This window comes from Acanthamoeba castellanii, assembly GCF_000313135.1.
Source record: "Acanthamoeba castellanii str. Neff unplaced genomic scaffold scf7180000084669, whole genome shotgun sequence".
Classification (NCBI taxonomy): Eukaryota; Discosea; order Longamoebia; family Acanthamoebidae; genus Acanthamoeba; species Acanthamoeba castellanii.
In genome coordinates, this window is record NW_004457554.1 from 190447 (window position 1) to 211472 (window position 21026).

At 59.7% G+C, this 21026-nt stretch overlaps 8 protein-coding genes and 1 pseudogene across 8 annotated transcripts in view; 5 read left to right on the plus strand and 4 right to left on the minus strand.

Annotated features, from left to right (window-relative positions):
- Nucleotides 1-100: 100 nt before the first annotated feature.
- Nucleotides 101-2562, plus strand: ACA1_112580 (nuclear pore glycoprotein p62, putative; the record flags this gene model as incomplete). The annotated part of the gene is given in 9 exon segments (XM_004342024.1): nucleotides 101-104; nucleotides 235-540; nucleotides 553-1290; nucleotides 1383-1421; nucleotides 1534-1679; nucleotides 1770-1874; nucleotides 1989-2080; nucleotides 2172-2286; nucleotides 2392-2562. 9 exon segments carry the CDS (start codon nucleotides 101-103, stop codon nucleotides 2560-2562), a joined length of 1716 nt encoding a protein of 571 aa, XP_004342073.1.
- Nucleotides 2563-2795: 233 nt separating this feature from the next.
- Nucleotides 2796-5291, plus strand: ACA1_112590 (WH2 motif domain containing protein; the record flags this gene model as incomplete). Its single annotated transcript, XM_004342025.1, has 6 exons — nucleotides 2796-3701; nucleotides 3818-4292; nucleotides 4408-4498; nucleotides 4554-4705; nucleotides 4771-5082; nucleotides 5161-5291. 6 exons carry the CDS (start codon nucleotides 2796-2798, stop codon nucleotides 5289-5291), a joined length of 2067 nt encoding a protein of 688 aa, XP_004342074.1.
- Nucleotides 5292-5390: 99 nt separating this feature from the next.
- Nucleotides 5391-5675, minus strand: ACA1_112600 (uncharacterized protein; the record flags this gene model as incomplete). The annotated part of the gene is made up of 2 exons (XM_004342026.1): nucleotides 5391-5479; nucleotides 5546-5675. The coding sequence occupies 2 exons, from the start codon at nucleotides 5673-5675 to the stop codon at nucleotides 5391-5393; spliced, it is 219 nt and encodes a 72-aa protein (XP_004342075.1).
- Nucleotides 5676-5835: 160 nt separating this feature from the next.
- On the minus strand, nucleotides 5836-8562 carry ACA1_112610 (amidohydrolase family protein; the record flags this gene model as incomplete). The annotated part of the gene is made up of 12 exons (XM_004342027.1): nucleotides 5836-5985; nucleotides 6058-6139; nucleotides 6236-6534; nucleotides 6654-6750; nucleotides 6850-6921; nucleotides 7013-7116; nucleotides 7252-7407; nucleotides 7478-7651; nucleotides 7774-7875; nucleotides 7997-8141; nucleotides 8251-8410; nucleotides 8490-8562. The coding sequence occupies 12 exons, from the start codon at nucleotides 8560-8562 to the stop codon at nucleotides 5836-5838; spliced, it is 1614 nt and encodes a 537-aa protein (XP_004342076.1).
- Nucleotides 8563-8775: 213 nt separating this feature from the next.
- Nucleotides 8776-10349, plus strand: ACA1_112620 (uncharacterized protein; the record flags this gene model as incomplete). The annotated part of the gene is made up of 3 exons (XM_004342028.1): nucleotides 8776-9240; nucleotides 9340-10035; nucleotides 10125-10349. 3 exons carry the CDS (start codon nucleotides 8776-8778, stop codon nucleotides 10347-10349), a joined length of 1386 nt encoding a protein of 461 aa, XP_004342077.1.
- A 95-nt stretch (nucleotides 10350-10444) lies between these two features.
- ACA1_112630 lies at nucleotides 10445-12117 on the minus strand (annotated as a pseudogene).
- A 144-nt stretch (nucleotides 12118-12261) lies between these two features.
- ACA1_112640 (MBOAT family protein) lies at nucleotides 12262-14959 on the plus strand (the record flags this gene model as incomplete). Its single annotated transcript, XM_004342029.1, has 12 exons — nucleotides 12262-12417; nucleotides 12543-12665; nucleotides 12751-12907; nucleotides 13048-13392; nucleotides 13491-13543; nucleotides 13687-13812; nucleotides 13963-14012; nucleotides 14085-14168; nucleotides 14362-14418; nucleotides 14503-14599; nucleotides 14661-14724; nucleotides 14814-14959. The coding sequence occupies 12 exons, from the start codon at nucleotides 12262-12264 to the stop codon at nucleotides 14957-14959; spliced, it is 1458 nt and encodes a 485-aa protein (XP_004342078.1).
- A 77-nt stretch (nucleotides 14960-15036) lies between these two features.
- On the minus strand, nucleotides 15037-16231 carry ACA1_112650 (nicotinamide nmethyltransferase; the record flags this gene model as incomplete). Its single annotated transcript, XM_004342030.1, has 5 exons — nucleotides 15037-15231; nucleotides 15328-15594; nucleotides 15674-15740; nucleotides 15846-15957; nucleotides 16060-16231. 5 exons carry the CDS (start codon nucleotides 16229-16231, stop codon nucleotides 15037-15039), a joined length of 813 nt encoding a protein of 270 aa, XP_004342079.1.
- A 488-nt stretch (nucleotides 16232-16719) lies between these two features.
- ACA1_112660 (K+ channel tetramerization domain containing protein) overlaps nucleotides 16720-21026 on the plus strand; it is a gene marked incomplete at both ends in the record, with an annotated part of 4499 nt that continues 192 nt past the window's right edge. The window contains 4 exons of the mRNA XM_004342031.1: nucleotides 16720-18023; nucleotides 18111-20216; nucleotides 20292-20635; nucleotides 20756-20850. Coding sequence (XP_004342080.1) covers nucleotides 16720-18023; nucleotides 18111-20216; nucleotides 20292-20635; nucleotides 20756-20850 — 3849 coding nt within the window. The remainder of the gene's footprint in view (nucleotides 18024-18110; nucleotides 20217-20291; nucleotides 20636-20755; nucleotides 20851-21026) is intronic.

The following is a 21026-nucleotide window of genomic DNA, read 5'->3' on the forward strand; positions in this document are numbered from 1 at the left end:
CACTGTGTGGAATTTGACCAATGCAGCTGCAGTTTTGGCGCCAAGGACCAGAAGAATCCATCTTCGTGTAGACGCATCGCAGGCCTGCCGCATCACATCAATGGGTATGCTGCCAAGCTCCTTCTCTCCCCTTTGTTGGGTAGTAGTCGTGCCACGGCTTACTAGGTGGCCCTACGTTGAATTTCTGTTTTGCATTTTTCTCACTCCATTATCTACCCCCTCTTCCGCATCAAGCCTTCACCTTTGGATCTACGACCGGGACTGCCGGGAGTAGCTTCTCGTTCGGTGGCGGTGATGGATCCACTGGTGCCGCCGCCCCTTCATTCTCATTTGGTGCCCTCGCGGCCGCTGGCACCGGCGGAGCTGCTGCCGCTACTCCCTCAACCTCGGCCTTCAGCTTCGGTGGCGCAGCTCCTTCTGCCGCTGCCCCCGCTGCTGCGGCTGCTCCGGCCAGCGGTGGTTTCTCGCTCTCCTTCGGTGGTGCCCCTGCTGGCGGTGCCTCGACTGGTGCTGCCGCCGCGCCCAGCTTCAGCTTCGGAGGTACCACGGCAGCTCCTGCCGCCGGTGCGACTACTACCGCTGCTGCCGCGCCTAGCTTTAGCTTTGGAGGCACGACGGCCCCTGCCGCTGCGACCACTACTGCGGCCGCTGCGCCCAGCTTCAGCTTTGGTGGCGCCGGCACCGCCCCAGCGGCGACGTCCGCCACGGCAGCGCCGGCTTCGACTACGAGCTTCAGCTTCGCTCCTGCGGCGGCGACTACAGGCTCAACCACGACGAGCGCCGCTCCTTTGTTCAGCCTCGGCGGTGCGACCTCCTCTTCGACCACTGCCGCCTCGGCGCCTGCGGCAGCATCGACCGCCGCTCCCTCGACCAGCTTCTCGTTCAACCTGGGCGGCGCCACCGATACAAGCAGCGCCACCGGCTCATCGACCACCGCAGCTGCGACCTCGGCGCCCAGCACCTCGTTCAGCTTTGGCGCGGGGACCACAGCCGCTGGCACCACCAGCGCTGCGCCGTCGACGTCCACGACTGACAGCGCCACCAGCACGACTGGCGCTGCAGGCGGATTCAGCCTGGGCGGATCGCTCTTTGCGCCTGCCGCCACTTCGGCGGCGTCCACGTCATCGGCCGCAACCGATTCAACCACTACAGGCGGAATTGCGGGACTTAGCTGGGGAGCGGGCTCCGCCGCGGCATCTTCCTCGTCTTCGTCGGCTTCGACCTCCACCGCGCCCACCTCCTTCAGCTTCGATGGGCTGGCTACGACTGCGGCAGCCACGCCAAGCAAGGGTACTTCTCTTTTGTTCACACGAATGTCTTGTGAGTTGAATCAATGACCTCGCCTCTCTTTCTGCCCGTGTTGCTGTGTTTTCTCTCCTCAGAGACCGCCAAGCCTACCTCGGCCAAAGCTAAGGAAATCCGTACGTGAGACTCTCATTCGTGTGAAGAACAAGAAACGCGAGTCGCGCTGCCGTAAGTCTTAGATGCTGATGCACCATCATCTTGTGTGTGTGTCGTGTGTGTGTCGCACAGAGGTGACTGCGGCGCTGAAGAACAAGACTTTCGAAGAGATCATGAACATGTGGGGCCGCGAGTTGGAGGACCAAACAATCACCTTCCGCAAGCAGGCTCTCGAGCTCTCCAAGTGGGACAAAATGCTCCTCGACAACAGCGGAAAGGTTCGAACTCGCTATTAGACACTCAGTCCTTGCGTGTGTTTCTCTCTTTCGCCGTGGTGTGTGATGGTCCTCACCCATCCTCTCGAACAGATCATGGCCCTGCACGGAAGTGTCAAGAAGGTGGAAGTCGCGCAGAAGACGCTCGACTCCAACCTCGAGATCATCTCCAGGCAGCAGGATGAGCTGCACCAGCTGGTATGCGACTCTTGCCCTCTATCGCTATATCTCTATGGCATGCCATACGCACACGGCCCACGAGCTTGTGAGCTAAACCTCAACTCGCTCGTTTCCTCGCTATTTTGACGGCAGTTGGAGCAATTGGAGAACGAGGTGGACAAGGTGTACACTGCGCGAACAAGCAACGGGCAGCTGGGCGGCGCTGATTCCGAAAGAGAGAGCGGGTACGCGATTTCAATCTAAATGATAAGCTTGGTTGTGTTTTCATGTTTCGTTTCTCTGACTTTATCGATCACGTCGTTGTGTCGTCTCAAGATACGCGCTGGCCGAGGAGATCAACTCGGACCTCGACCAGATGGCCAACACGCTCAAGGACCACATCAACAAGCTCAACGCTGCGCACACCAGCGCCGCCGACTCTGACAACCCCGTACGCAGTTTCCCTCGGCCACCACAGACTACAATCAGTTTGCGAGGTCGCTTTACTCACCGTGTGTCGTGTGTCGTGTGTCGTGTGTCGTGTGTCGTGGAACAGGTGTATCAAATTGTGGAGATCCTGAATGCGCATCTGCATTCGCTGCAGTGGGTGGAGGACAACTCGAACCAGCTGCATAGCAAGCTCAAGACCCTCCGCACGCAGTTCAAGGCCCACCAGGACCAGCAGGACCACCTCAGGAGGATCCGAAACGACTACTACTACAAATAACCATCGAGAAGTACACATCCTCCATCCATGCCGTCCTCTCCTCTTTTATCGCTTCTACTTCAACTACAACTACGACCAGCCTCTTCTACTCGCCCGTCCTGATTCGTATGCAATAAAATAAATAATTTAAACACTTGTGTACGGAATGTTAGAATTTTATCTTTCATTATTGTGACTCCTTGGCACCAGTTCAGTCTTCTTTCTTGTGCACACAGCTCGAACAACAGCAAAAGATGGAGGACAGCAACAACGACGCGTCGACGAAGGAGCCGACCAGCAGCAGCAAGCTGGCGAAGAAGAAGGGGAGCGCGGGGAGCGGCGGGAGGTCGTCCGCGCTCGAGCGGCTGCGTGCGGCCAAGGCCAGCCTCGAGGAGCAGAAGGGCAAGAGCGCCTCGGCCCGCAGCACCTTCAAGGCCCACACCATGAGCTCCGCCGACCGCAACGAGTTCCGCCAACTGCGCGACCAAATGGCCGCCTCCTCTTCTTCTTCTTCATCGTCTTTGCCAACCTCTGATGACTCTTCGTCGTCGTCATCATCATCACCGTCATCGACGCCTCATCTGCGGTCATCGGCCTCGAGCGACTTTCTGCGCCGAATGCGCGAAGAGAAGCTCGGCGGCGGCGGCGCACCGGCGTCGGAGGCCGATGCGGGAGGCAGCCAAGAGCTCAAGCGGAGCGGCAGCGGCGTGGGCAGCTTCTTCCGCGAGGAGCGCAAGCGACTGCAGCAGTCGGCCGGTGGCGAGGGCTCCGGCTCCGGGTCGCTGGTCAGGCGGGGCCAGGCCGAAGCCGCCGCCGGGTCGGCGGCCGACGAGGCTTCGTCCGCTCCGGCGGCGTCGGTGCTGGACGTGCTGCAGGCCGGCAGCGTCGAGCTCCAAAACAGCGAAAAGTCGTCGTCGTCGTCGTCGTCTTCGTTCTCTTCGTCAGCTTCGTCTTCGTTCTTGGCGCCGACGGGGAAGGGGACGGCGGCGCAGTGGCTGAGCGCGAAGGAGCAGAAGCGGTCCCTGTCGACGATCAAGCGGACCAAGGAGGAGAAGCTCAAGGCCCTGGAGCAGCTCCAGAGCCAGCTCCAGCAGAAGAGAGCCGACATCAACGCCCACAAGGAGAAGCAGCAACAGAACGACGAGCTCCTCGCCAAGATGGTTCGTGTCGTGTCGTGCCACGTGTCATTCGTATCGCGTGCGTGTCGTGCCGTGTGTCGTGCCACGTGCGGTTTGGAATGTGTGGTTCTGATGAGGAATGTGTGAGGAACGCGCAGGTCTCGAAATCGATCATCATCGCGCCGGTGGTGGCCCGCGGTTCGCGTATGGTGGGCAAGTCCATCATCGTGCCGCGCACCACCGCCACCGAAGAAGACGGCGCCCCGCCATCGCCGCCCAAGCCCGCCCCGCCCGCCTCGACGCTGTCGACGTCGGTCGGCGGCGGCGCTGGCCCGGCCAAGTCGAGACTGGCGTTGCCGGCGCTGACCGTTACGCCGTCGGCCGGTGATGATGATGATGGCGACGAAGATGAGAAGATGATGAAGAAGAAGAAGGCAATGTCGAACAAGGAGAAGGACGACAGTAAGCAGCGGGTGAAGGAGGCGAAGAAGAAGAAGCGCGAGGAGAAGATGATGGACGACATGGAGCGGCAGCTGCTCAAGGAGAGCCGCAAGATGGATGAGGAGAAGAAGAACATCCAAATCGACAACCAGCTCTCCACCTTCCTCACCTCGCTCCTCACCCTCGAATCTGGTACACCCTTCGCTCGACTTGTGTCGTGTGCGGTGTATGTCGTGTGTGTCGTGTGTGGCTTGTGTGTCGTGTGTCGTGCTGCACTGAAGCGTGTGTGGCGTTTCATTTTTATCAGGATTTCGCACGGTGGAGAAGGAGAAGATTGAGGCGCTAAAGAAGCTCGACGCGGCCGACCGCGAGCGCGAATACCTGGGCACATTCCTCGTGTGCCTCCTGGAGAACATCAAGCGCGTCAACGAGGGCGTGCGTGACGTCATCCAGTCCCACACCGCCGCCGAACCTTCACACATCGTCGCTGCTCGACGACATCAAGAAGCGGCAGCAGGAGATGGAGGAGATCGTATCTGCCACCACTTCATTCCTGGGCTCGGCCGCCCTGGCGACCTCGGCCGACCCCACCACCCAGTCGCCAGGTCCCCGGGCGGGGCTGTCGCTTTCGTATTCGTCTTCGTTTTCGTCGTCGTCGTCGCGACCGCAGCTCTGCCTTCGCTCTCCTCGTTCCCGTCGTTCGCCTCCCTGTCCGACTTGCGCGCGGCGACGACCGCGGCTCCCGCCGACTCGCCGGCGCCCCCCGCGCCGCCACCGCCCAGTGCCGAGATGACGTCATCATCGTCACCGCCATCATTGGCTCCGCCGCCCACTCCGCCGGCGGCCGCGGCTTCCGGGGTTGCGCCACCAATGCCGCCGCCGGCCGCGGCCGCGGGTGGCGATGGCGAACCACGGGGTGCCATGCTGGCGCAGATCCGCTCGGGCGGCTTCGACCTGAAGAAAGTGGAACGACGCCCTCCAGGTATGACACACCTACATTCGAGTGTTGCTTGACTTACGCATGTTGACACGCACACGCACACGACGCACACGCACGCAGCACCGCCGCCGCCTTCGACGGCCGGCAATCTCTTCCAGTCGCTGCAGGACACGTTGGTGGCGGCCATGAACGTGCGCAAGCTCGCCATGCAGGGCGATGACGACGACCCCGGCGACGACGAGTGGGACTGAGCTCCGCAAATGCTTGTTTGCGAATTAATTTTCTTTCTGTTTTTACAATATAGTTAATTTAGGATTGTACAAGGGGCTCTGGGGGGGGGGCAACATGGTCTAGGGCAGGTCGGTGAGGCTCTTCTTGGGCGGTGGTGGTTTATCGAAGGTGGTGGGTGTTTTGACGGTGGCCGCCTTGTACTTGCCATCTGACAGAGAGTTAGGTGAGTTGAAAGTGAAAAGAAAGGTCAAAACGAGAAGATGACGCGTCGTACCGTGCGCGGTGTGACCGCCGCCAGAGTGACCGTTGGTCTTCCACGTCTTCTTCTCCTCGCCCACCTTGTAGTCGGGCTTGGGATTGGCGTCCGCAATCTTCTGCTCCCACTTGTTCACCTTGCTCGCCATATCTATTCTTCCTCTTCTCGTACACTCTCTTCTCTCTTTGTTGCCTTCCTCTTGCTGCTCTCTTTCTGCTTTGTGCACCAACCAACCGGCGTTGGGCCAACCAGAATAAAATTATTACCGTGTTGGTTTTTTCCAGGCAGCGAAACCCCCTTTTTTCTGGTCACTGCTTGGCGTCGCTGTCTTTGGTGTCGACCATGACCTGGCGGTACCGCTGCTCGACCGACGTGCGCGTGGCCGACGTGCGCGGCATGGTGTTCCAATCCGAGGACGCAAACAGGTCCCTCTTCAGCTTCTCCTCATCGACGCCCGCCTTTGCGCACAGCAATCAAACAAAAGCATGTCAGACCGTGCACCGTGTGGCGGTGGTGCGGTGCGTGCGTACCACTTTGCCGTTGCTGACGACGCGGCGACCGCGCACCCACACATCCGTCACCAGATTGTTGGGCCGGCCCAGCAACAGCAACCTGTGCGCCATCGTGTCGTGTCGTTGGTCGTGTCGTGTTGGTCGTGTCGTTGGTCGTGTCGTGTCGTTGGTCGTGTCGTGTCGTGTCGTGTCGTACCCGAGGATGTCGGTGCGGGGCAGGATGGAGAGCGAGTTGGCGAGGTCGAAGAGCACCAGATCGGCCGACCGGCCCACCTCGACGAGGCCCGTCTTGTCCTGCAGCCCGACCGCCCGCGCCCCGCCCATCGCCGCCATGCGGAATGCCTGAAATGTGCCCACCGCCGGCCCACCACATTCTTTCAATTCCTGAACCACATCGCCCTCTATGGGAGAGAGTGGGAAGACCTGGTCGGGGGTGATCCAGCGGGTGTAGTCAAAGTCGGTGATGTTGTGCAGGATCGCACCCATCTTGATCGCCTGCGCGTTGTTGAACTTGAGCAGCCACCTTGCGTGTGTGTGCGTGTGCGTGTGTGCTTATGCGTTGTGTGTCGTGTGTGTGTGTCGTGTGTGTCGTGTGTGTCTGTGTGCGGTGGCACCTCGAGCATGTCCTGGGAGTCGTTGGAGGAGGCACCATCGCATCCGAAGCATACGTTGATCTTGGCGTCGAGGTACTTCAGCACCGGCGCGATCCCACTAATGTGCGCGCAAACGCATCAACGCAACACACCGGACGCGCGGGTGAACCAGGCGCGCTGGAGAGGGCCGTTTGTTGAATGGAGGCCCTGCGCGTACCTGCCCAAGCGGAGGTTGGAGAGCGGGTTGTGGACGGGCGTCGCGCCGGTCGTCTTCAGCACCTCGATGTCACTGCGTCGATTGAGTTCTTCTGCTCGTTTTTGTGTGTGTGTGTGTGTGTGTGTGTTGTGTGTGTGTGGTGTGTGGTGTGTCTGGAACGTACTTACTGTCGAGCCAGACGGAGTGGGCGCAGGTGGTCTTCTCGTTGAAGAACCCCAGCTTCGCCAAATGCTCCACCGCACTACATCCGTATTTCTCCACCGCCAACTTAATGACATTACCACACACCACCACCACCACCACCACAGTCAATCAATTAATTGACGAACCAACCAACTCATCAACTAACCAACCAACCATCGTTGCCACAACCGTCGTCTTCATGACACCACATCGACGCACCTTCTTCTGGTTGACGGTCTCGAGGAGGTGCGTGTGCCGCACGAGCCCGTGTTTCTCGCTCAGCTCCCGGCACCGGGTGAACAGTTCGTCGCTGCACATCTGCATGCCGGTCGGACCCACCCCAATCTCTATTCCCTCCTCCGGCCGATGCAGCTTCTGCTCATGCGTGTGCGGTTAGGCGTGTGCGGTGAGGCGTGTGCGGTGGTGCGTGTGTGCGGGTGAGCACCTCGACGGCGTTCTGCATGAAGGCCATGATCCAGTCGGTCTTGCGCGGGTCGTGCTTGTCCGTTCCGGCGTAGGGGCTGCGCCCGTGGCCGCACCCGTACGCCACGGCCGCGTCGAAGGGCAGGTCGCCCACGAGAGGACACACGAACGCGCGGATCCCCACCTCCCTGTACGCCTGCGTGTCGTTGGTCGTGTCGTGTCGTTGGTCGTGGGGTGCACTGCAATCAATTGCCACGTCACGCCATGCCATGCCAGCAAGAGCCGTATGCGGCGGCGGCGGGGAAGCCGCTGCGTTACCCGACAGACGGCCTCGAGGCACTCGAACTCCTGGCCGGGGCTGCCCATGACCGAGGGCATGTCCAGCACGCACGTCACGCCCGTCTTCAGTCCCTCCACCGCCTGGCCCACCGCACGCGCCGCACACGACAAGACACGACACACGACACGACACGACACACGCATCACCGCACACACGGTGAGGGGCGTGCGAGAGAGGGACGAGAAGGCGGGTGTGATGAACAACGTTGAGGAGGGCGGAGAGGTAGTAGAGCGCGGGGTCCTGCGGGCTATGGTCCCAGAGGTAGCCCAGCCAGAGCTCCAGGGGCAGCGGCGGGATCGCCCCGCGGTTGTACATCTCGCCCGAATGCGTGTGCCCATTCAGGAACCTGCGCCAGCCCACAGACACGACACACGACACACGACACGCACGGCGTCAGCGCACAACACAACACAACGGTACACCACCACGGCAGGCACAAAAGAAGAGTTTCTTACCCGGGAAGCAGGAGCTTGTTGGTGCCGTCGATGACGGTGATGGCAGGGTCGGCCGGGCCGGCGTCGTTGGGCTCGTGCACGGCCACGATCAGCCCGGCGTCGCCGTCAAAGTGGACGTCGCGACGCACGCACTCGGTGTTGCCCCGCTCCTGCCACTCCTCTGCCTCCCCCCCAAACAAAACAAAACAAAAGATTAGATTTGTGTGCTTTCGAAAGCAAAACAGCAGGGCTGGGCGTACCTTGCAAGAGGGCGCGGGGCACAAACACGTTTTGCACCACGAAACGAGCTGCTGTGCTTCCTGGGACCTCCATTTTATGATGGATTTATTTGTTTTTTGTTTTTTTAATCATTTTAAAAGATATTCGATATATTACTTGCTGTTAGTTCCGGGCCTATCGGGTACATCCAGGCAAATTCTGGGTGTCGGTGAAGCAGAGGAAGGTGTTGTGTGCGCTTTCCTCCCTTCATGCGCAGACTAGAGCTCTTTGTCTGAGGTACCTCACGCGTACATCGTCATCGTCATCATGGTACGCCAGCTCGTGCTCCTCGCCGCAATCGTGAGCTACTGCTGTCTTCTGTCGGCCTCCACTGCCGCGGACACTGCCAAGGGGGTCATCTTCACTCCGGACGTCGCCGGCGTAGGGGCGCCGCTGGTGGTGGCCTGGTCGCGCGACGTGCCCCTAGGCAAGGACCAGGTGGTGGGCGGCGTGTTCGTGGCGTCGGCTCCGAGTCGGCCGGGCCTGGTCGCCGTCGCGCGGGTGGGACCCACCGCGTACCAGCGCACGCTCGAGGGTCTGGCCCTGGCCGACGGCACCCCGCTGTGGCGCTCGGCGGGCATCGAGGACCAGTACGACGGCGACAACTACACGCTGCCCTTCTGGCGCGCGGGGCCACTGCGGCTCGACGCCCTGGTGGCGGACTACTACCTGGAGGCTGGCCAAGAGCCCAACCTCATCGAATGGCGCGGCTTTGCCCTACTCGACCCCAAGGTATATGCTATGACTTCTCGCTCCTCCATCTTCCTACATAAGATGAATATTCGCTCCCCCCCCACTACAACTCCGACTGTGTTCGATGTGCGTGACTAGACGGGCAAACCGATGGTGAGGCAGGACGCGGGGCCACATGACACCAATACGGCGCAGCTCAGTCGGTGGGGCTTCCTCTACATGATCCACACACGCCAGTCGGTGAACAACCTCATGCGCCTCCAGGCGCCCGACTACAGTCCCGACAGCCCCGCGGCCGTGTTCACCTTCCCCTCCTCCTCCTACTCGTCCTCCATCAACTCCAACCTCCTCCTGGCCCAGCGCCGCGGGCTTCTCTTCAACTCCTACGCCGTCGGTGATGATGGCACCACCACGACCACCACGCTCCAGCGCCTCGATCCGGCCTCGCTCAAGCCCGTGTGGACTCGCGCGGGCCTCCAGGGCGCGCTCTCCGTGGTCGAGCCGGCCGAGGAGGTGGTGGTCGTGGCCCAAGACTCGGGCGACCGGGTCCCGTGGACCACCCAGCTCGACACCTACGCGGTCACTGACGGCAGCCTGAAGTCGCGATGGCTGGTGCAGTGGGACACGCCCGAGAAGGTCACCCTGAACTACGCGGGCGCGGTCCTGAACCACAGCAGCGGCGAACAGCGCCTGTGCGCCCGGCTGGCGACCGGTTGGTCGTTGCAGCTCGCGCACGCCGAGTGGCTCACCTGCGTCGACCCGCTGACGAGCCGGGTGACCCTGAACGTCACGCTCAAGGCCGCCGGCGAGCCCAGCGCCCGAGCTGGCCTTCTGGTGCGTGCTTTGATCACTGATGTGTTGGCTGATCATTACACATCAACATAACATTACATTAACAACTAACTTCGCATATATGTCGCCAGGCGATGTACGACACATGGGCGCTGCTCCAGGACAAGACCACCGGCTCCCTGCTGGCCTTCGACTGCTTTGGCAGCACCAACAACGGCTCGGAGCCGACGCCGTCGTGGACGCTCGCCGGCCAGCGCGATCTGGCGTCACTCACGCCAAGCGAGGACGGCCTGAGCTTCCTGGTGGCCCAGTACCGGTCCGGTCGCATCGCCAGGTGGAATCGCATCGCCCCTTGATCAACGCCCTGATCATCATCATCATCATCACCATCATCACCATCATCATTAGAGTGTGTTGATACTTCGCATGGGTGATTGTAGTTTCTCTGGCTTCAGAACTCGCGCAGAATGCGGAAGTGGTTGAGCATGGAAGGCGGCTCGTCGGTGAAGAAATTTCTGTCCTCCAGCAGACACGCGGGCGATGGTGGAGCGCCACCGGCTGCAGATGGTGTTGGCGCGTCATCTTCGTCGTCGCTGGACATCTGGCGAACGAACTGGTCGTGTTCGATGCGCACGAACGACTTCTTGTGGTTGGCCAGCTGCTGGGGCGTGCCGTAGACCCGCAGGCGCAGTCCTGCGTCCCACCGCTCGTGGGCATATCGCCGCAGCTCGGACGTCACCGCCAACGCCGTCGGGAATCTGGTGTGTTGACCACATGCGCGTGCCGAGATTGATTTAAGGTGGCGATTGAGGTGGCATAGGGCCGACAGGTGTGCCGTACCGGTGGCAATCAAGCCAGTAGACGTCGCGAACACGACCGAAGAACGACAGCACTGCGTCGCTCTGTGACAGCAGGCTTTGCGCTTTTGGGCGGAGGCTGCTCACGTGCGATGGTTAGCCGGCCTCCTTGGCGAGCTGCGTGTGTGTGGTGTGTGGTGTGTGTGTGGTTGCGTGCGTAGCGGACCGTGAAATCCGTTGGGCGGGCTCCCAGGACGGCAGGTGGGCGGCCGCCTCCTTAGCCTCCCAGTCGAAAATCTGGTCCACGCCGTCGCAGCCTCGTCGCGCCGCCAGGACCGTCGCCAGCTCGGCCATCATACTGTTCAGCACCACTCCGCCTGTACAATGCCAGCAATGATCGAGCTTAGCCGTGCGTGTGCGGTGGTGCGTGTGCGGTGGTGCGTGTGCGTGTGCGGCGCACCCTTGCTAAAGGCAACTAGAGTGTGCGGCAAGTCGGCCGACTCAAGCGAGGATGCTGGGAGAAGCAACGAAGAAGAAGAAATTTCGCGTAAGTGGCCCACAAACGTCAGTTAACGGCAACCCCCAGGCAGAGCAAGCCCAGGCACGCACTCTGTTTGAAGACATCGGCGAGGAGGGCCTGCAGATGGAGGACGCCGTTGCCGGGTATGAGCAGGTCGTCGTACTCGCTGTATGGCCCGTCGGTTCGCGAGGGCCTGCCAGAGCCACGCCAAAAAAGGGTGGTAAGTGCGTGAGTGGTCCCACCCACCAACGGCCCACAACGGCACGTCACGTCGCATATGCGACTACGGGGCCGTACCGTACGACGTAGACGTTGGCGTCGGGCCACTTCTCGCTCAGCATCTGCGCAGTTTTGGTCAGAGAGAAGTCCAACCACTCCTGAGACCCGAGCCTATCGTGTGTCGTGTGTGTGTCGTGTGTGTGGTGTGCGCGCGCGTGTTCGGTGAGTGCTCATGCGTGCGTGCCTTCACTTAGCACGACGTACGCAATCATTGTGTCCTCTACGTTTTGCACATCGCCCTGCATGTTCAAACTTTAGGCATTCATTTTAATGTACATTTTAATATTTATAAATAGGTGTAAAAAAATAAGCAAAATGAAATCGAATTCATAGCAAAGGGGTGGGTACAGGAAAGAAGATGACGTTGTGTCGGGGCGCGGGGCGGCGGATGGCAATGACCTGACCGCGCTTGCCCAGGGTGCCGCGACAGAAGAGGTGCAGCAGGGGCGCTGGCCGCACTGCCATCCCTCCCACTGCTCGCAAGCCGCCGTGGGCCATCGCTGCCGTACCTGGCGGCATCACCGTCATGGGTTGCATCGCCAGCCTGAAAATAAGGAAAATAAATACACTAAAATAAAATAAAATAAATGACAGCATTGTCTTGTTTTATTGGTATTTTTTATATTTCTTGGTACGAAGCAAGTGCGAAGGACGAAGGACGAAGGGCAAGGGATGTGGTGGATCCAAAGACGGCCGGCCCCAAATGGCGGGGCCAGCAAGAGTGGATTCAACCCCAAGTTCATGCCACGCCCATCCATCCTCTCCAATTTTGATAATCTCAATTCGAAGACGCTACGCGGGTTCCGTAACATGCTCTACGTGATTGGAGTGCGTATCCCGTCTTTCTTGCATTTCCATTTTTCTTGATCGAGATTTACACTTTTCGAATTAAAACCATGCTTTTTTTTAAAAAAATTGTTTTATCCGTTATTGATGCGCTCTGTGGTTGCCAGGTGTTGTTCGTGGTGTCGCAGTGCATCATCAACTACTACGAGACGGCCGGACACAAGCTTGTAGATAGCGCTCTGTGGCTGGTCATCTCCCAGGAGCTGCCCATCATGGGGCTCATGTACCTCGTACGCACCGCACACACTACCACACACTGCCGCACACACTGCCGCACACGCTCATGACCTTGACACTCACGCGTCGGGCGCGCAGATGGTGCAAGCGACGACGTTCAGCTTCTTCTACCTGCAGCGATGCACGATCCGGGGCATGGTATCGATCGAGCGCTGCGAGTTCATCCACTACTTCCTCCTCGCCTTCGCCGTGATCACGCCCATCCTCGCCGTCTGCACCTGGGAGCTTCCCCCGAGTACTTGCCTCTCTCTTATATTTATTGATTTATTTCTGAAATTTTCTCTAGATATATGATTTTTTATATATGAATAAGTACTTATTATATTATTTATTATGACAATTTCGTCTAATTGTGTATGTGGACACGTGGTGCAGCACAATGCACATATATTCTGTTCATGATGGTGCTGATGTGCATGAAGATGCACTCCTACATCATGCAAAACCAGTTTTACCACTACAAGTACCTCCGACGGTTGAGGCGCCGCCAGGCCAGGCGCGGCTCCGGCTCCGAGCCGGTGGACGGCGACGACGACAGCGACGAGAGCGACGACGAAGACGACGGCCGCACGCCGCACCGGACTCCACTACGCCGACGCCGACGCAGACCGGGCGCCAATGGTAATGATGCAGACGACAACGCGGGGAACGACGAGGACGACGCCGACGATCAATACTACGACGAGCCGCCGCAGCCCACGGTGCATTATCCAGAAAACGGTACGCGCCATGCCGTACTTCTTCACAACCAAGTCCAAAAGCATTCATGAATTTGACATTTCTTCATTCCTCTTCGTTCTTCGTTCTTCTTTTTCCAGTCAACTTGCGCGACTTCTTCGCTTTTCTATTTATGCCGACTCTGGTCTACCAGGTACAGGCTCCGCCGCCGCCTTGAACGTCTTTGCGCACACGTGCTCACCTCGTGTCGTGTCGTTGGTCGTGTCGTTGGTCGTGTCGTTGGTCGTGTCGTTGGTCGTGTCGTTGGTCGTGTCGTGCCGTGTGGGCGTCGATTAGGCCAACTTTCCGCGCACGCCGCGCGTACGTCCAAAATTTGTAATCAAGACGTTGGCCTTGGTCGCGGGCATCCTCTCGATGATCGTTACTGGTCTCACTCACTTCATCCTCCCCATCCTTCGAAAGGTACCCCACATTCGCCTTTCTTTTTGCCTGCACACCCCTCCCAGTCTGACTCACCTTCTCCATTGCGTTGTGTGCGTGCGTGCGTATGCGTTGTGCGTGTGTGTCGTGTGTGTTCATTATGATAACAGTCGAACGAGCTTCCCTTTTTAGTATCTGCTTTCGATTCTGTGCATCCCTTGCAGTCTCCTCTATATTGTGATGTACGTCAGCTCTCCTCCTCTTCAATTAGTGATTGAAACGCGTCCACTTACGCATATTGTATTGGGGACTAGATTCTTCTTCGTATTCGAGCTCATCCTCAACGGTTTCGCCGAGATCACCCGTTTTGCCGATCGTCACTTCTACGACGACTGGTGGTACGACACACAACACACAACACACAACACACAACACACAACACACAACACACAACACACAACACACACACACACACACGACACCAGACACACGACACACAACACACACACACAACACACAACACGCAACACACAACACGCAACACACAACACGCAACACACAACACACAACACTTTCTTACCAACCACGCAGGAATTCGACTGCCTACGACGAGTTTGCGCGGAAATGGAACCGGCCCATCCACGAATGGTACCACAAAGCGAGCTGTGTCGTGTGTCGTGCTGCCGCGTGCGCTCATAGTCTGATTTTTTAAACGCGCTTCCGCGCCCGCAGGTTGTTGGTGCACATCTACAACCGACGGATCCAAAACAACCACAGCAAGTCGTCGGCCCTCTGGATCACCTTCTTCTTTTCCCACTTCATCTACGAGGTGCGTACTCTTTACATTTACCAGGAAACAGATTTAAAATATATTAATAATTAATATTCAGGCGCTGATGGCCGTGTCCTTCGGCGTGCGAAACCCCTACATACTCTCCGTCGTCGTGCTCGAACGTACGAGGCTTCTACTCTGTTGGTGTTGCGTGCGCGTTTGTTCACGTGCGGGTTTGCTGACCACGCGGTGTGTGTGTGTGTGATCTCAGTGGTGTTCATCTACGCTCTGCGCCCGCTTCGAGACACGCAACTGGGGAACTTGCTATGGTGGTGCATCATGTTCTGCTCCACGCCTCTGGCGACCCTGCTCTACGCCCGTGAGTACTACATGTCCTTTCCCCTCACCGCCACATAAAGAGAAGATTGTAAATAAATAAATAAATCGTTCTTTTTGTTGTTTGTTTTTGTTTTTGTTTTAATTGGAATTGATTGCTATTCCTTTCGCTTGAGTGTGCGAACGTGGACGGTGTCAGAACCCCAGTCGACCTTGAACATGGGCTTGAGCAGCCGCTCGGTGAAGAGGTGCTCAACCTCAAACGCCCCGTGCTCCTCTTCGCGTGCCATCTCGAAGAATCGCTCATCGAGGTGGGCCACCGTCGGTCGATGCGACGAGAACGACACCAACACCTAGCGGCACACATGGAAAACACACGACACACGACACGACACACGGTAAGAAGTGAACTCAGCATCGTGAAGCTGATCTGGAGGCGTTGAACGTACGACGCCCTCATCGCTGAGAGCCTCTCGCGCGGCCTGGAGGAGTTTGTTCTGCTGGCTGTGGTTGGCGATGAGGTCGGCCATGATGATGACGTCGAACTTGGTCTCACCGCTCTCAGACAGGGCCGCCAGCAGGGGCTCCATGGACGAACCCCACAGGTGGCCCTGGACGTTGACCACATTTTCGCGCTCATTCGCGGTCGTATTGTTCTCGATGTTTTCGTTGATGTTGACGATGAGCTCGTCTTCCGGATAGTCGGTCACCACCACCTGCACATACACATGTTTCCACGTGAGGCTCATCAAACGATATATAAAATATATAAAATACATGCCCACTAAGGCGTACCTTGTTCGCGCCGCACTTGACGGCGATGATGGAAGGCAGCGCTCCGCCTGCACCAAGTTCAAGCACCCTAGAGTGTTCGCGCAAGAAGGAGTCAGCACGGCTTGGGCATTTTGCCCAACACTCTTTGCACTTTTGGAAATCGTTTCTTTTTTAGAAACTGACCCTGGCGTACGTCTTGTCCTGGAGGAGCGACGGATTGGCGTCGAGGTAGTCGGCCAGGACGAGCCCCGCGTTCCACAACATGTGAGCCCAGAGCGGGTGGCTGCCCACCAGCTTGAGCTTCACTACATAGACACACGAGTTCAGAGATTTAATCTTTAGTTCTGAGATTTAATCTCTTCTGATCTTCGCCACAGATCAGTTCCGGAAGCGAAGAGTTGAGTTACCTTCATCTCCGCAACCCTTGCGGTGGTACGAGCGGAAGGTCGGCTCTGACTCCGGCTTGAAGTACTCCTCAGGCTCCTCGAACAGACCGCCACTCGCCAGGTGCTCCTCTTCCGATACTACTGCCACCGGTATCTGCTCCGCAGCGGCAATGGTGTGGTTCAGTGTCTTCATCTTTGGATCCTCTCCTTCTTCTTCTTCTTTTCCTCCTGCGGGTGTTCAAGCTTGAATGCAAGTGTAGGGTCCAAGCAAGATGGTCGAGGGTTGCTGTAACGCTACCATCACGTGATGGCCGGGCTTAGGCCGAACAAACTCCTACGGCAGCCTATGTCCACGTTCAAGCGACGTTTCTTCGCTTGGCCAAGGCGGGATTCGAACGCGCGGAATGACTCAAATTAATTTGGGTGGAAGACCGCCACAAGGCAAACAGCGAAGAACTGGACCTGGCTACCACCTTTTACATCGATCTTCGTCCATTCTCGATCGCAGTGGTTACGCCCTTCAGCCCCATTTGGCCCACTTTAGGTATGCTTCCTCCCTCGCACTTCTACTTTTGAATCAGATCTGCAGCCCTCCCCCTTTGATTGATTTGCTCTTTGTTTTTAATTCAATATTTATGTGGCCGATTAGTCAAGAGGGTCTGAGAAGGTCAGCGGCTCAAGATGGAGGTGAGCGAGGAGGAGATGAACCACTTGATCGAGTACTACGACGGCGGGTTCGGCGGCGGCCACCACCCGCACCACCACCACTTGCACCACCATCAACACCATCACGCCGGCGGCGGTGGTGAACACCACCACCTGCAGTCGGCCTCGTCCCTCGAAGACGACTCGCCCATCGCCGGCGACCACCACCATCACCACCTGCAGCCGGCGCCGCCGTCCGAGGGTCCGTCGGCGCGGCGCGATCTGTCGTTCTACGACGACTCGCCGCCGTCGTCGCTGCGCGCGCACCACCACAGCCACAACCACCGCAAGCAAAAGTACAAGCGCTCGCTCGAGCGGTTCATCGGCAAGGGCGCCGGCAACCGCACGCCCGACAAGGCCGACAGCTGGGACGGCGCCAGCGGAATGGAGGGCGACGACCATCATCACAATCATCATCAGCAGCAGCAGCAACAACAGCAGCAGCAGGAGGCGATGGCGGAGGATGCGGGGCTGATTGGCGGCGGCGTGCGGCAGCTGGTGGCCGACGCGGAAAAGCGAAAGAAGAAGCGCGAAGAGAAGGAACGCGAACGCGAACGCGAAAGAGAGAAGGAGAAGGAAAAGAAGGAGAACCGCGAGCGCGAAAGAGAGAAGGAGAAGGAGAAGAAGGAGGAAAGAGGGAAAGAGAAGGAAAAAGAGAAGGAGAAGGAGAGGGAGAGGGACTTGGCCAGGACCAAGGAGAAGCGGGTGAAGCGGAGCACGTCGGCCTTTGGGCTGTTCGGCACCGGCGGGTCGAGCGTGCGACGCAAAGCGCGAAAGGAGGAGCGCGAGCGCGAGAAGGAGCGCGACGAGGCCGGCGTAGACGACAAGTCGCGCGGGCGGAGCGCGAAAGAACGAAAAGAGGAAAAGAAAGAAGAACGAAGAGAGGAAAAGAGAGAAGAGCGAGAGAAGGAAAGAGAGAAGAAGGAGGAGCGCGAGAAGGAGCGCGGGCGAAAGAAGTATGGGTCGCTCCCGGCCAAGGCCAGCGTCGCCGAACTGAAGCAACAGCAGCCTAGCGACCACCACAAGCCCGGCAAGGCCGCCCAGGCTCCTGCGGTGGTGACTGCCGAAGAAGACTCGGCCGTCACGGCCGGCTCGGCGCCGCCCAAGGGCTTCGGGGCGGCCATACGGGCCATCGTGTCGGGCGAGCGGCTCGAGTCGCCGCCGTCGGCCACCACCACCACGAAGCCCAGCAAGGAGGCCGTGCCGGCCGACACCGAGGCCAAGCCGCCCAAGGCGGGCAAGAGCTCGTCGCGGCGAGCCATCGCCAACTCCCACAAAACGTTCGTCGCCTGTTGTGTATGTCGTGTCGTGCGCCGCGTGTGTCGTGTCGCGTGTGTCGTGCGTTTGTGGCTAATGTTCGTTGGCAGCAGTGGCACGGAGAGTGACAGCAGCGCGGCGGCAGCGCGGAAGGAGAGCAAGGAGCGGAAGCGAGCCCGCACGCTCGATTCCGGGTCGGCCGCCACGGCCTGCGCGCCAGCTGGGCTCGCCGCCGCGGCCCGCTGCGACACGTCCCTCGTTCCGCCCTCGCCTCGCTCCCTGCCCTCGTCGTCGCCCCTCTCCGGGCCGCCGGCCTACTCATCCTCCTCCTCGCTCTCCTCGTCGCCTTTGCCCTCGCCCACCACCGCGCACCATGCCACGTCATCATCATCGTCGTCATCGTCGTCGACGTCGACGCTGACGTCAGCATCGACAGGCTCGCTGGTCGCGCTGCCGTCGGTCTCGGTGTCGTTCCTGTCGTCAGGCCACTCGCGATCGGAGCCGGCGCTGCCGGCCACGGCCTCGACGTCGCCGCCGACGTCGCCCCCGCGCATGCTGCGCTCGGCCATCACCCCGCGCTCCTCGCCCACGAGTGGCAACGTCGCTGCTGAGGTCTCATCGTCGACATCATCATCGTCGGCGCCGTCATCGCCGGCCATGATCATCGCCGCGCCGTCGTTCCTCTCGTCGCTCACCACCCGCACGCCGCCATCGCCCCGCAAAATCCCCTTCCTGCCCTCGCCTCGCGGCCGACGTCGCGCCGACACCAAGGAAAAGGACAAGGACAAGGAAAAAGAGACCAAGATCAGCAGCACCCGCAGCGCCGAGCTCGGCGAGCCGCGCGTGGCGCCGATGATGAGCCACACGTCGTCGGAGCGGCTTCTGATGCGACAGCAGCTCCAGCAGCACCACCACAAGGGTGCGGCGCGGGACGCGATGTCGGATGGCTCGGGCTCCAGCGAGCTGCTTCTGCCGACCGTGATCGCCGGCGGCGAGATCGGCAGCGGAGGCGCCTATCCGACCTTCACGCCGGCCACGTCATTGCTGTCGACGCCGTCGTCGTTGTCGTCTGAGGCGTCAATGTCGACGTCGACGTCGGCGGGACCGGCAGCCGTGTGCCACGTGCGCGACGTTCTGGCCCGCGGCACGGCCGGGCTGCCGCCGCCGCCGCCGCCGCAGCCAGCAGCGGTGGTGATTGTTGAGCACACCTCGCACCGCGAGCGCCAGCAGCGCAAGGAGAACAAGCGCATGATCAAGAAGCTCGAACAAAAGCTCGAGCAGCGCAAGGAGAACAACAGCAACAGCAAAAAGAAAGCGAAGACGAAGGCGAAAGAGAAAGCGAAGACGAAGAAGCACGAACACAAGAAGGGCGACGACTACGACAAACGCCGGCGACGGCGCAAGCGACATCAGCGTGACAAGGAGGAAGACGGAGAAGAAAACGAAAACGAAGACGACGACAATAGCGAAGCGGAGACCAGCGACAGCGGCGTGCCCAACTTTGACTCGACGTCGTCGATCTCGTCGGAGCTGGGCAGCTCGGACTTGTCGTCCGATGCCAGCGGGACCACGACCAGCACCACCACGACCAGCACGGCAGAGGACAGCGCCAGCGGGCGGAGCCGGAGCGGGAGCAGCAGCTGCAACAGCCGGCGGAGCGAGAGCAGCGCAACGAGCAGCAGTCGCTCGCGCAGCGCGAGCCGGACCGAACGCAGCTCGAGCCTGAGCGCTGGCGGCGCTGGCGAGACGAGCAGCGAGCTCGGGCCGCCACACGACGAAAGAGAAGACAAAGCGACGAGAAAAGAACGAAGACGACGAACGCGACGCGACAGCAGTCGCAGCCGGAGCGGCAGCCGACGAGGGGCGACGAGCAGCAGCAAGTCGGCGTCTGCGCGTAAGCGGAAGCCGAAGGGCCGCAAGCGCCGCGGCGCACGGTCGTCGTCGACGGGCTCGTCGTCGTCATCGGCTGCGGCGTCGGCGTCGGCCTCGCGCCATGGGTCGTCGAGCAGCAGCGAGTCCGACGACGACACGAGTGCCACGGAGGGCTCATCGTCGGACAGCGCCACGTCATCATTGGCCAGCGAGGCCTCTACGTCGCCTGCCACGTCATCCGACGGCGAGGAGGAGGAGGGCCTCGAGGTCTACCAGATCCCGTCGCACGTCAAGGAGGAGATCATCCGCATCAACGTCGGCGGCTACCGCTACACCACCACCAAGTGCGTCACCCGCCACCTTAAGCAATTCCTCCGCCATCTTAACCGCGCGCACGGGGGAATGCATGGAATGTGCAGGGGCACGCTGATGGGGCTCAACCTGCCGCGGCATCGTGCGGCCGTCGACAATTACTTCACGTCAATCCTGTCGGGCAAGTTCCGCACCGTGCGGGACGACTCGGGCGCGTTCTTCATCGACCGCGACGGCCAGTACTTTGCGCCGATCCTCACATTCCTGCGCACGGGCGTGTCCAGCGTGCCCCAGGGCACGTCGATCGACGCGGTCATCCGCGAGGCCGAGTTCTACTGCATCCAGCCGCTCGTCGACGAGCTGCGGCGCAAGCAGGAGGACATGCGCCTCAGCCGCACCGACATGACCAAGGCCGAGTTCTTCCACTGCCTCACCATGGCCCGCATCAAAGGTATGTGCGTGCGTGCGTGCGTACGTGTGTGTGCGTGTGTGTTTGTTTGTGTGTGCGCGCGTGTGTGTGCATGTGCGGCTTCAGCGCCCTAAGCCCTTTCTTTTATGTTGTGTCATGCAGGATTTATGTTGTCGATGTCAGGCATGAAGATGCGCGGAATGGACTTTTCGCACATGCAGCTCCTCAACGTGCACTTTTCGATGTGCGATTTGGAGGTACACTCACGACACGACACGACACGACACGACACGACACGACACGACACGACACGACACGACACGACCAACGACACGACCAAGTGTACACGTGCTGACCATGGTCTTCATGATGCCGGCTGTGGGGACAACAAGGGCGCCAACTTCTCCAACGCGATCCTCAACAAGGCGCAGTT